The sequence below is a fragment of the Manis javanica genome, chromosome 3 (assembly GCF_040802235.1).
Source record: "Manis javanica isolate MJ-LG chromosome 3, MJ_LKY, whole genome shotgun sequence".
NCBI classification, from domain to species: Eukaryota; Metazoa; Chordata; class Mammalia; order Pholidota; family Manidae; genus Manis; species Manis javanica.
The window spans coordinates 40,332,272-40,345,294 of record NC_133158.1 but is presented as its reverse complement, the minus strand read 5'-3'; the positions used below and the strand labels follow the sequence as shown (position 1 = coordinate 40,345,294).

Genomic DNA, 13,023 nt, shown 5'->3' with positions numbered 1-13,023 from the left:
TGTATAGTGACGTCATCCACCACAACATGCCCCACAGAGCCCTCTCCTCTCCTCCTGCTCCCTCTCGCCCCTAGCCCCTGGCAGCACTGATCGTCTTACCTTTTCCAGAACGTCTCAGAGATGGACTCATACAGTATGCAGCCTTTACTAATAGGTTTTTATTAACAGGTAGTGATCTGGGTTAATGAAACTGAATGTTCACCTGCATCTGGGGAACATAAAGCTGAGTGCTTTTACCTGAAGCATGCACCAGGTGCAGGCTGAAGGCCTCATACCCGACCTGCCACCTGGAGGGGGTAGGGGATGTGGTGCCGACCCAGCTGAACCCAGAACCCCCATGCAGCTGCCATTTTGTGTGATGCAGACTTTTTCCAGCTGTGTCAGCTTTGTGTCCCCAACACAATGGGCTCCTTGAGAGTGAAGATTACACCACCCCCACTTTGTGTTCCCCAGTGCGTGCTTCAGGGCTGGATGTGGGGTGGCCAAGCCAGTGAGCAGGCCACAGTCGAGGTGAGGGGCTTGGAGCTTCCAGCATGCGACTGGCGGCCAATTACTCCAGCTCTTTTTTCCCATTTAACGGGCGAGTTACATCCAATTCCAAGGGATTCTTCTGAGTAAATAGAGTAAAAACAAGATAGAAGTTGTCTTGCCAGTGGGCTTCAGCCCCAGGCAAGTTTGCTACGGATTCCGTGTGACCAAAGAAAATGATAGCAAAACGTTCTTGGGGTGAAAGGGTTATACCCAACTTTATTTCCAGATGGCAGGTCAGTCACTAGAATCTGTATGCAGCAAGCCAGTCTCTGCCTCTGGGCCCCTCTGTCCGCACAGCTGTCCTCCGGGTCTCTCTGCACAGTCGTCCCACACAGCCGTCCTCTGGGCCTCTGTCCTTGGCGCTGCCACCTCTGCTCTGCTCTCCTGCAGCCTTGCGCTGTCCCACCTTATCGTGCGCAGAGCGCTTGGGCGGAGCTCTTTATATAGGAGTCAACAGTCACGCATTGCCCACAGGTGTGCAGTGAGCCAGTCAACCAGGGCCAGGTAAGAATCCTGGCCACAGGAACTCTCATTTTATCCACAGAAGTGGAGTAAGGTTCACAGTTCAATCATGGTTACAACAAGCAGACTAGCTCAGTCAAGCGCTGTTGGGCCCCCCTCAGACCCAGCCACTTCTGCCTCAGTCTCCCCATTCAGGCAGGACACTGCTCCTCACCACGTACAGGCTCCCAGGGTCCCGTCTCTCATTTTCTCTCCCCCCACAGCACTTTGAAAGTGTAAGAAACGCACTCACTGGTCCGACTTAGTCACAGCGAGCAGCGGCGCGGGCCTTTAGTGGGCCGTGCAGGGTCGGCCCGGTGAGCAGGCGCCCTCAGGGCGGGTAGGACGGGCAGCTCACTCCCTGGCGCGCGTCCCACCCCCGGTTCCTCGCCGGCTGAGTACCGCAGGGTTCACAGTCTTCCCCGGACGTCGCCTAGCAAATTATATCAATATTAGGTTTTTTTTACATGTCTTAATTTCATTGGCTAGTTTAAAACTTTTTTTTCTTTCTTTTTTTTTTCTTTTGAAAGAGATGCACAGCTCCCACTTTATCTCCCTCCCCCCTGCCAGTCGGCGTGACTCCTGGTACATGTTCTTGAGACGGGGAGGCAGCAGGGAGGAGCTCCAGCCCAGTGAGGGCAGGGGTGGCCCCGGGAAAGAACAAGGTCTTAGGAAACTGGGTGCTTGAAGTTTAGGCGATGTAACAATTTATTCCCCCCCGGGACCCATTGCCCATAGCCGCGTAGGCCCGTCAGCTTACAATAGGGTCTCCGGGAAACCCTCACAGGCATAGGTTAAAATGTAACTAGCATTCTGGCTGGATCTGCAGAGAACTCCCACTGCAGCAAGCATAAAACCCTAGACACCCAGACCCCAAGCGGCAGCCTTGCCCCTCCCAGCACCTGCGGGGCGTTCTGTACTTCCTCTTATCTTGAATAAAGCGCTCTCTCTCTGTATCTGAACAAAAACTCCGTGAATCTCCTGCCTTGTCCGTTCACGAAGTTCCTTCTTCGACTCCGCGAACAAGAAACCGCCCCCTCCCCCACCCCGGCATTATTCTGACATGTAGGCTTTGTTTAAACATTAATTCCTCTGGGAATAAATCACATTTAGTTTTATGCCATTTCTAACAGAAAGGACTCTAGCAAACACTATGTATTTTCAACATGCTTCGTCCCCGCCTAGCGCTGTGTGGGTCATTCCACCAAACGCCGGGAGGTCGGCCCCGGAGCAGCGCGGACCCCAGCTGCCGCGGCCCCTGTTTCCGCCCCGCGCCGGCGCGCCGGGCCAGCTTCCGGCGCGCTCCGCCGCGGTGCCCACGGCTTCCGGTCGGTCGCGGGTGTGCGGCGGGGCCATGGGTAAAGTGAGGGGACTACGGGCCCGCGTGCACCAGGCGGCCGTGAGGCCCGTGGGGGAGGCCGCGCGCCGTCCCGCGTCCCCGGCCCGAGAGGCGGCCTCTCCGCAGGCCTCGGCCGGCACAGCCGGGGGAAAGGTAAGCTGCGGGAGGCGGGGCGGGCACCGCGCCGGCAGCCTCGGGGTCCGGGCGGGCTTAGCCCTGCGTCTCGGCGGCGCGCGGCTAGGCGCCCGTCCGAGAAGGGTCCTTGGCGCCCCGGGCCGCCTCGGCCTGCGCGGTGTTTGCCGCCGACCGCGGGCCCGGGACTGGGTGGCTTGCACCGCGCCGGGAGCTATGCACGAGAGAACAGAAACCTCCCACCGCAACGCCGGAGAGGCGCGCGAGTATGGCGGGAATCCAGAGTCAAAGCGGTGATTCCGGGAAAGGAAGGGAGATGCCCGGGGCTGACGACGAAACCAAGACACCCCGTGCCCCGTAGCACCCGTGGCAGTCACCCCCGGCCCACCCAGCCTTAAGGTTTCTGTCTGTCCTGTACATTCATACGGATGGAGGCACACAGGTTGGCTTCCTGGATTTAGCATGTTTTCAGGGTTCATCCCGTTTGTATCATGTGTCAGTGCTTCACTCCTTTCTGTGGTGCTGTAAAATTCCACCGAGTGGACAGACCTTTTGTTTGATCGGGCGCCGGCCCCGGAGCCCTTGCTGGTGGTCCCCGGAGACCATGGCTTTGGAACAGTGGTGCCAAGGACAGCCGTATTTATTAAGCACTTGCTGTGAGCCAGGCCCTTGACATCTTCCTAACAGCCCCAGGGCTCACAGGTGCAAAAGCTCAGTTTAGATAAATTGCCAAGGGCACTCAGCTGCCCTTGAAGGAGCTGATGTTTGGACCTGGGTCTGGCACCAGTGCCCTGGCTTATAAACACTCCATCGAGATACAATTAACATGTCATAAAACTCACCCATTTGAACTGTACAGTTCAACGGGTATTATTGTAGTATATTCACAGAATTGTGCAGTCATCACTACAAATTTCACAACATTCATCACCCTGAAAAGAAGCTTCATACTTAACAGTCAGTCTGCTAACTACAAATCTACTTTCTGTCTCTATAGATCTGCCTGTTCTGGAGATTTTGTCAAAGTGGAATAATACGGTATTGTGGCCTTTTGTGTCTGGGTTCATTCACTTAGGATGTTTCTGTGGTTCATCCTGTGGTTCAACCTTGTAGCATTATTTTTGTAGCATTTTTCTTTGTTTAAATTCTTTTTATGACTGAAAAATACTTGTTATATGGGTATACCCTATCACACCACATTTTGTTTTTCCAGTCATACATTGATGGATGGTTAGGTTTTTTCCAAAATGTTTGGCTATTGTGAATAATACTGCTGTGAACATTTGTGCACAAATTTTTCTGTGTACTTAGTGGAGTAGAATTGCTAGGTTGTGTGGAACCCCATGTATAGCTTCTTGATGAATTGCCATCGTGACTGCACCATTTTACATTCCCCATCAGCAATACGTGATGGTTCCAGTTTAGCCACATCTCACCAACATGTGTTACTGTCTTTTTGATTACAGTCATCCTAGTGGATGTAAGGGGCTGTTAAATTGACTTTGATTTGCTTTTCCCTAAGGGATAATGATATTGAGTATCTTTCCATGAGCTTGTTGGCTGTTTGTATAACTTCTTCAGAGAAATGTCTTTTCAAATCCTTTGCCAATTTAAAAATTATTTGTTGTTGAGTTGCAAGAGTTTTATATATACCCAATACTAAATCCTTATCAGATATGCACAGTTTACATATGTTGTTTCTAGTTCTGTGGTTGTCTTTTTACTCTCTTGATATTTTCCTTGGAAGAACAAAGTTTCTAATTTTGATGCGGTCCAGTTTATCTTGTTTTCTTTTGTTGCTTGTGCTTTTGGTGTGAAAAGTTGAGGTCTGGTTGAAAAACTCAGGAGGTTGAGCAGTTTGGTCATGGAGAGAATCTTTGTCAGTGGGTGACCTTTAACAGTTGATGTAGGGCTTATGGTGTACGTCAGCATTTACTCTGATGGGAGGTAAAACTGGTAAATTCTGGTGAGAGGTAAGCTCCTCACTGCCATGTGACTCCAGTCCCACTCATCTCCTTGTGTTGTGGAGGTCGTGTCTATGTATTTTCCCACCCAACCTTAAGTTGTTGTAATTACTCTTTTATAATTAGCTACATATTTGCCTTTCCCAGGCTCCATGTTTCATTTAGAATTACCACATTTGGGTTCAGCATTAAAAATTCTGAGTATTTCATTTCTTGGAAGTCAGGTCTGCTGGTGACAGATTTCCCAGCTTTGGTTTATCTGGGATTGTCTTTATTTTGCCTTCATTTCTGAAAGCTAGTTTTGCTGGACGTAAGATTTTTGGTTGACTAGTTGAGTGTGTCTTCCACTGCCTCTGGTTTTCTCTGTTTCTGAAGCTGGCCTGCAGTCTCGCTGGAGTTCCCTTGTTTGGGATGTCATTTTTCTTCCACTGCGTTCAAGTTTTTCTCATTGCCTTTAAATATGTTGACTTTGATGCATCTCCCTATAGATTTCTTTGTGTTTAGTCTGTCTGGAGTACAAATTTCACCTACTTGGTGAACACCTACTTGGTGTTCATAGAGCTTCTTGGATGTGTAGTTAGTGTTTTCCATCAAATTTGACAAGTTTTCAGCTAATATTTGACTACTTCTGCCTCTCTCCTTCTTGCACTTCTATCACGTGTACATGTGTTGGCGTGCTTAGTGGCGTCTTGAGTCTCTTTATTTTTCTGCAAGGCCCTGACTTTTCTCTCTCCTTCAGGTGGCATAATTTTTATTCATCTTCACATTTACTGATTCTTTCCTCTGCAGCCCAAATCTACCTTTGAACCAATGAGATTTTTCATTTTGATTGCTGTTCTTGACTCCAGAACTTAATTTTTTTCAGTTTCTTTCTCTTACTGATAGCTGATGAGATGTCTTCATTCCTTCCTGTGGTTCTTGGATGTGGTCTCTTAGTTCAGTGGCCATATTCACAATGGCTGCCTTGAAGTCTTTACTGGGCCCAACATATGGGCCCCTCAAAAGCAGCTTCTGTTGCTGGGTCACACTTCCCTGATATTTTTCATATGTTGTACTGGTTGGTTTTGAAAACTGGACATTTCAGCACCCAGGCAGTTGGTTTGTTTGCCAGGCTCTGATGAACTCTCTGAAATCTCTTCCACTTTCAGCAGTGTCCAGCCTTTGAGCTCCCCACTCACCTTCTTTTTCTTGTTTTGTCTTTTAGCCTGGCTACCTGGGTTAGCAGAGGCCACTTACTGGCTAGGGTTGTGCTGAAGTCTGGGTGCATATATCTGGCTCAGAGGTGCTGTCACAGTTCAGGGACATTTTTGACCCTCCTTTAGCCAAGGACTGGCAACTTTGATGTTATGTTTGATCACTCCTGAGCTGGTGCAGCCTTGAGCCTCACACAGCCTCCAGACTGGCACCTGGACTGCTGTGAACGCCACTTTCTAGGAGTTGCACCTGGGTCTGAAAACTTACTGTTCAGCCAGTGTTTGCTCAGAGGTGCCTCCTGTTCCGTGTTGTGTTCGGCTGGGGGAGTGCTTTCTAGAAAGTGTGTTCATCTCACTCTGATTGCTCCTGGGCACCGCGAGGCAGCACTGCTGTCTCTGAGTTCTCTGATGACTTCCTCTCCCCTGCGTTAGCTGCTCCCCAAAAGTGAGGGCTTCTCTATCAGGGGCTTTGGGTGTGGGCCCTCCTTCTTGGCACTTGAGCTAGTTTCTACCCAGTCCTGTGTCTGGGTCAGTGACTCTTAGGGGTCAAGGCTGCCTTGCCTCCTGTGGCCCCTTGTTGTGGAGTGAGCCGGACATGTCTGGGAGGCAGGCTCTGGGTTAGCACAGCGTGGTTGGCAGTGGTGTGGCAGGCTTCGAAATCTAGCTGGAAGGATGAGCATAGGTGGAAATAGCCGTGGGAGAGACTGCTGAGATGGGAGAGCAGCTGTGAGCCTGGAGAGTGCCATGGAGTGAATCAGAAGGCTCCAGGCCTAGGAGGAGATCGGATCCTGCCTCAGGTGCTCCTGAGTGCTGAGGTCGTCATCTGTATGCATTCCTGACCCTGAATCTGGCCTAAGGTGGTCCCCAGACCAGGAGCGGACTGCCTGGTGATTGACTGCACTCCCAGAGCAAGGGGCATTTCCCCAGGCCTTCTGGTGATCAGCTGGCCTGGCCGCAGCCTCACTGAGGGTTCCATGCCACGTGGCCTGCCTGTGCTGCACCCTGAGCCATGAGGTGAGGCTTACATCCCCGTCCCCCTTGCCTTTGCAGGAGTGGGCCTTCATGAGCACAGACGTCTTTGCCAGGACCAAGATAGACCCCAGCGCCTTGGTGCAGAAGCTGGACCTGGATACAAGGAGTGTCACCTCCATCAGGAGAGGTGAGAGCAAGGAAGCCGTCCGTGGGGTTGGGTGCTTACAGTGCTGGTGCCAGGCCAGCTCTGAGGTGCCAGGGCAAATTCCAAGTTACCCTGCACATTTTTAAGAGATTTCTTTAATTAGTGGAAAAATTTAACCATGTAATAAAATAGAATGGTATAAAGAAATCTCACGTGTCCACCACCTGCCTTCAACACACACCTTTTGAAGTTATATAAAGGCAAATAGCTTTTCACTAAAAAATTCTCCAGTATATATTTCTTAAAAAACAAAAACTACCCATAACACCATGATCACACCTAAAACTTACACCATCACATAAAAGAGTGTGAATGAGGGCTGCATGCTGCGGTGCAGTCCAGCCCTTTCCTGACCTTTTCTTTAATGTTTTTATGATGAGGGAGCAGATCATTTTCCCTACTGCACTTCCCCCATTTAGAAGTTTGCTGGTTGCATTTTCCTGGTGTCTTTTGACATGTTTCTCTAACCCAAATCAGCCAACATTCTTAGGCAGAGTTTTCTGGCTGAGGCAGGCTGGCCTGGGAGGTGGGGTGGGTCCCGGAGGCCCAGGTAGGCCCACCACCACGTGCTGGGGAGGCCTCCATGCTGCCTGTGTGAACGACACTCTTTAAAAACTGCTGGAGGGACCCTGAGGGAGCCCTGGCCTCCAGGTGTTGGCGCTCGGCTCCTTGTGATCCTGCTGTGCTGCCTCTTCATGTGGGCTTAACCCTGCCACAGGCCTCACTCTTTATGCCCCCGACAGCTGCCCTGCCGCATTGGCCCACGTTTCTGTGGCCCCGTGTCAGTGTGTTGCGTGGACATGTGCCCTTTTCCCACTTTTCTTCACTGTTTTCCTGTAGGATAATTGAGCAGCTTCCAGATTTCTACTGTGATTTGCTCAGGTTCCCCTCTACTGCTCGTGAACTGTTCAAAGAGTTGTAAGTTGTAATGATTTCCCTGGTATGATATCTGTCAAGCATTTCTCAGGGGCATGTCCACATCATGGCTTTGGGTCTCTCTGTTCTGCTGGGACGCCATGCCTGGGCCTTTGTCATTCCTTGTGCTTAGAAACTGCAGGGAGGAAAAACCTTCCCTCCACCCTCTGGGTTCTGGGGAGGCCGCAAATCACAGTGACCAAAGACAGCTCACAGAGGAAATGCTGTTTATTCGCGCCCACAGCACCTGTCCCGTGGCAGACCTGCGTGATGGGCCTGTCAGAGGCAGCCACAGCCTGCATCTCTGAGCTCAGCCGGGAGCAGGGGCGCCAGTCTGCCGTGGGAGCCTCACTGCGGGACATCTCGTGGGGGCTCGCGGCCGCACTTAGCGGTTTTTATTCAGATGAGGGAAGTTCTGAAAGGTGCTTCTGCAGTGGGTGATTGTGTTTTCCGTCAGCTCAAACTGACCTACGTGGCCCCCAAAGCAGCTTGTTTCTGAGTAGCGTGTTCTTGCCCCTTGTGGACCCCCAGTTCTTCCCTGGGGTGGGATGGGCGGGCCTGTACCTGGAGGTGGAGCCACAGGCACTTACTTTGGTGACCAATGGACCCAGATCCCATGGCTCTGTGTGTTCACTGACTCTCTTATGGTTTGTCTGTATTTGGGGCAGTTTTGAGTGCTTTTCTTAAACTTGGGTGAATGAGTTTATTGTAGAAGGCAGCTCTTTATTATCTCATACAAAAACCCTTCTAGGTTTTTAAATTGCCCCATAAGCTGCTCCTCCAGAGAGCTGACAGATGCCGCCTTCTGACAGTTCCCCACATGGGCGACTCCTGTATTCCCACCCCACATGGGCGACTCCTGTATTCCCACCCCTGCGGCCTTTCCCCTAGCCTCCACCTCCCCTGGGGCGGTGGGGCCGGGTTTGCTTCTGCCTGTGGGGTGGGCTCTGCTGTGGTCCAGCTCTGTACTGCACCCCCATGGCCGGCCTGGTCCTCACCCCCGCAGGCTGGGCCGCCGTCTTGGCTCACAGCACGTTCTTACCTCATTTGCTCCACTCAGCTGCCCTAGTGAGTTGTGTTTGCTGCTGAACAAGTGAAGCAGCTCAGCTGGCGGTAGCGGCCTCACCCATCTGGAGTGCCTGGGCCTGACCAGAACCTGTTGTCTGATGGCGAGCCCTGGGCCCTTGCTGCTCAGTGCGGGACTGGGACTTCTCACCTCTGTTCGGGGCATGGGAAGTGCTGCCGAGCATGTGGCTTTCGCTCCCTCAGCAGCTGACAAACTTCCCCTCAGTAGGAGCCATGCCCGTGGAGGTGCAGGGCGTGTGGCAACTTACCTTCAAGGGAGAGGCCGGTGGGGCCCTCATGGGTGCTGGGGCCCCCAGCCTTGCACTGGCCTCTGGCCTGCCTGTAGTGGGGTCTCTGCGACGGGCTGTCTTCAGGTGAGGGCAAAGAGCAGGAGGGGCATCTGTGTCACAGCCAGTGTCCCGGTGCATTTTGGAGGGAGTGGAGGGGACAGAGCATTACTGTGGAGTCATAAGACCTGAGTCAGCCCGTGGTGCCATGCACAGTTAGCTGGTTTGGGAGTGTCTGTTAAACATCACCTGCCAGGTGAATGTGGGCAGGTGTGCTGTGAGGGCCTGACTGGGAGTTGTCCAAGGCTCCTGTAACCATGCTGGCCAGGTGGCGCTCCCATGTCGGTGAGGGGCTGGCATACCTTGTCCCGTCAGACAAGGATCCAATGCGGGGTGGGGGGGTGGGGAGTGAAGCGGCCCCTCCCCCTCCCTTTGCACAGCTCAGAGCCATGAGGCCCACCTGGGAACGGCGGTGATGGCAGGGTACTGGCTTGCTTTGGGCCTGGGCTGCCCTTCTGTGAAGGGAGGGCTGGTGCTCCTTGGCCCCTGACTTGCGTGTGGGGGGTAAGATGAGTCAAGGCAGTTGGGGTGTGAGGTGGTGTCAGTGGTGCTGCGCAGGGGGCGGCCATGTGTCCCCAAGAGCGAGGCCCTGTCTCCACTGGCCTGGGGCCCAGACGCCCCTTGGTTCCTGTGGGCAGGTGGGCACACCTGCCTCTCCACGCCTCCCTCATCTCCAGCAGCTCTTCTGTCTTGGCGCTGGTCAGTTCTGCTTCCTGACTGTCCAGCCCCTGACCCCCAGGGGTGTGGGCTTGTGGCTCCCTCTGGTTCAAGCTGGGGCCAGTGGCCTGGGGCAGGTGCAGGTCATGTGGAAAGTGGCATTCGATGACCCAGCGGCCTGCTGGGCTGCGAAGGCGAGGGTGCCTGTCTGCCCAGATCAGCTCAGATGCCCTCCCCACATGTCCTTGCCATGGGCTGCCTCACAAACAGAGCTGCTCCCTGCCTCTCTGGCTGCCGTGTTGCCCAACCTGGTTGTGGGTCCCTCCCCGGGGGATGAATGTCCACTGTGTGGCCCCACGTGTCTGTGTGCGCTTGTCTCCCCCATGTGCGGCCTGTGCTGCCCCCCATGCAGACATGCCTGCATGCCACCAGGACCCAGCGGGGGCCTGTTTGACCCTGTGGGTTCTTAGCTGGTGGCTCTCTCCTGCATTTCTGAGTGGGGCCGTTGGGAGCCCTGCCGGCCCAGGAGCCAGGTCTGCCCCTTGGACCCATCTTCTGATTCTAGGCGGGGGCTCCGAGCTCCCTGAGGGGCTCTGTGGGGCTGCAGAGCTTTGCCCTCAGGGTCAGGGCCCACGGGCGGTGCATCACACATGGGAAGTGCTGCACAGCTCCTTTGTGTCTGCTCCTTGGCCTGTGGCAGGTCCAGGTTCCTCCCCTGCTAAGGATGCCACCCTGCCAATTCTGTTTCTAGTTCTGTGTTCTTCGTGCTGGAAAGCTACAGAAAACAAGCCCACCCAGTTCGCAAAGCCCCTGGATGTCGGGCCAGTGCTCGGTCCTGTGGCCTGGGTCGGGCAGTGCTGGCCCTGGATGCAAGCCCTTAGTGGGGGTGGGGGGGGAGCAAGCCAGGAGGACAGGCCTGGTCGGGGATGTGGGGGCAGAAGGGCAGGAGGGAAGAGCATCAGTGTCGCCAGAGTGTGGCCGGCGCACTGGGTGGCATGGAGGCGTGCCTGCTGGGCTCTGGCAGCTGACTGGCCCTTGGCCGGAGGAGCGCTGGGGAGCGGACAGGGCTGGCCAGAGGGACCTTGCTGCAGGGCTCCTCGAGCTGTGCGCCCGCCTCTCGTCTCCTGGGGACTGTGCCCGTGGCTGCACAGCTGCAGTGCTGTGACCTTAGGTTCCCCTCTGGGCTGGCTGACCTCCGTGGTTTCTATTGAGAACTTGTTTGGGCAGGCTGGGCGTGGAGTCTGCTCAGCAGAGGGCGGCAAAGCTGTGTCTGTTAAGCAAGCCCGTTTGGAGCGGCAGGAGGCACAGACGCCAAGCTCCACTCACACAGACAGAGGGAGAGCTCCCAGGGGTTGTCTTCAGGGATTCTTTTAAACTTCCCTCCTCAAAGACTTCATCTACCCTTTCCTCCAGCCATGAGGTGAGGGGATGGCAAAATCCACGTTTTCCTCACTTGTCTTCACCCCGACCCCAGACATGAGACAAGACCCAGAGGGCTGAGTGAGGAGAGGGAGCTGCCGATCTGTGGGGGCAGCCCCAGGACAAGGACACTGAAGCCCACTGGCCACTGTGCTCTGGAGGCAGGTGGGAGGGGGCGTTTAGCTTTCCCCTTGGCCTCCTGCCCCACAGAGACAGCTGGAGTGGAAGACTGGAGGTCTTCAGTGGGTGGTGGCGTTTGCCCATTGGGGAGCTGGGGAAGGCCTGCCTGTCTCCTGCCTATGTGAGCTGCTACCTGTTGGAGGCGGCTGCAGGCTGTGCACACCCCTGCATATCACCTGGTGTCTGGCTCCTTGCTGTGGGAGCAGGCCTTTGGCACCTGGCCCTGGGGAGGGGTGTCTGCTGCCTCTAGGGGTATCTTGCTAGCAGGGCCTGGAGGCTGTGTGCTTGACCCAGTGGAGGACTACAGAGTGTGGCATCTGCTCTGGGCCAGCTGGCAGGGGGCTGCTGAGTGCAGTGCTGAGCACGTTGGCCCTGCAGGGACACACTGGGAGGGCAGGAGGGGGCCCTGAGGCCGGCTCTTCTCACCGGGATCATCCGGAGCCTGTTCGTGTTCACAGCAGGAAGCCGGGAAGGGCAGGGGTGGGCAGCCCAGGACCCTGTGTGGATGGTAATGAGAGGTGGGGGTTGGGACAGCTATGGGGCTGGGCCCTGGGCGTGGCCGCCTCCTCTCTGGGGGACAGGGCCTCGCCCTGCTCCCTCTGTGGTCATCACTCGGGAGGGGATGGATGCCCTTGTCCTGTGCATGAGTGGCCCCCCCCCAGCACCTCGGTACCGCTGCAGCTGCCCCAGTACTCATGTCGCCCAGCCCTCCCTCTCTGGATGTGCTCTGTGCCAGTGCTTGGGAAGTTCTCATGGCCAAGTGCAGGAGGATGGCCCTGGGCTGCGGGTGCTGTGTGAGGGCATGGGTACCCGCTCTGCAGAGGGAGAGGACGGGGCAGTGCCCACTGCCGGCTAGGGAAGACTGCAGTGCTTGCCTGTGCCCCGGGGTAGTGTCCGGCCATCCCATCTCTGTGGAGTGAACAGTGCTGGTGTGAGGGTCCACCCACTGTGTGGTGCTCGGTTGCCCTGGGTGTCTGGGGAGGGCTGAGCTTTTGAATTTGGAAGCCCGTGAGCCACATGTTGTGAGGGCTTGGGGCCAGTAGTCAGCACACCAAGGCCCACGGGCTGCTTTGGCCCAAGGCTATCTCTGCATGAACTTCTCTCCCGTGGTCCCACTGTCCACCGTGCTGCCACCGTCGACCTGAGGGCCGAGGCATGCTTCAGCTTCCTGGGTCAGGAGCCAGACTGCTGGGTCACATCCGCTTTCTGTGGCCACAGCTCCTTCATCTGCAAGGCCCAGTGGGTCTGTCCTTGCAGAGCTCTGAGTGCAGGGTATGGCCCGAGCAGGTGACCATATGACCGTGGCAGCATGGTGGGCTAAGTGCTCGTTGGATGAAAGTAGTTTGCTGGTCTTGAAGGTGGCTTGAACATGTGTCCTATGGTGCAGGAGCCCTGCCCTGTACTCTCATGGATGTGGTCCCCCTTCCCTTGGCATCAGTGCCATCCTGGGCACAGGGGAAGCTGGCAGCAGTCTGAGGGCCAGCATGTTGCCTCAGTGGGACATCCCCGTGCGCCAGTGGGTGGGAGCCCCCGGAGCAGCGGAGGGCGTCAGGTCCTAGCGTGCTGTGCCCTGAGAGAGGGCGGATCTGGGGTTGCTCTGGAA

The 13,023-nt window shown here is 55.2% G+C and overlaps 1 protein-coding gene and 1 long non-coding RNA gene across 4 annotated transcripts in view; one reads left to right on the top strand and one right to left on the bottom strand.

Moving 5' to 3' along the window:
• Positions 1-718: 718 nt before the first annotated feature.
• Positions 719-2,308, bottom strand: LOC140848353 (uncharacterized). The gene is made up of 2 exons (XR_012129090.1): positions 1,935-2,308; positions 719-1,465 (listed from the first exon to the last, which is right to left on the bottom strand). It is a non-coding gene; the product is annotated as an uncharacterized lncRNA (long non-coding RNA).
• A 25-nt stretch (positions 2,309-2,333) lies between these two features.
• Positions 2,334-13,023, top strand: part of SLX9 (SLX9 ribosome biogenesis factor) — a 28,250-nt gene continuing 17,560 nt past the window's right edge. Inside the window, exons 1-2 of one of the 3 annotated variants that reach the window (XM_036994923.2) lie at positions 2,334-2,524; positions 6,711-6,819. In XM_036994923.2, coding sequence (XP_036850818.2) covers positions 2,387-2,524; positions 6,711-6,819 — 247 coding nt within the window. In that variant the 5' untranslated portion in view covers positions 2,334-2,386. The remainder of the gene's footprint in view (positions 2,525-6,710; positions 6,820-13,023) is intronic. The other 2 variants (XM_073231237.1, XM_036994924.2) reach the window with 2 other exon arrangements.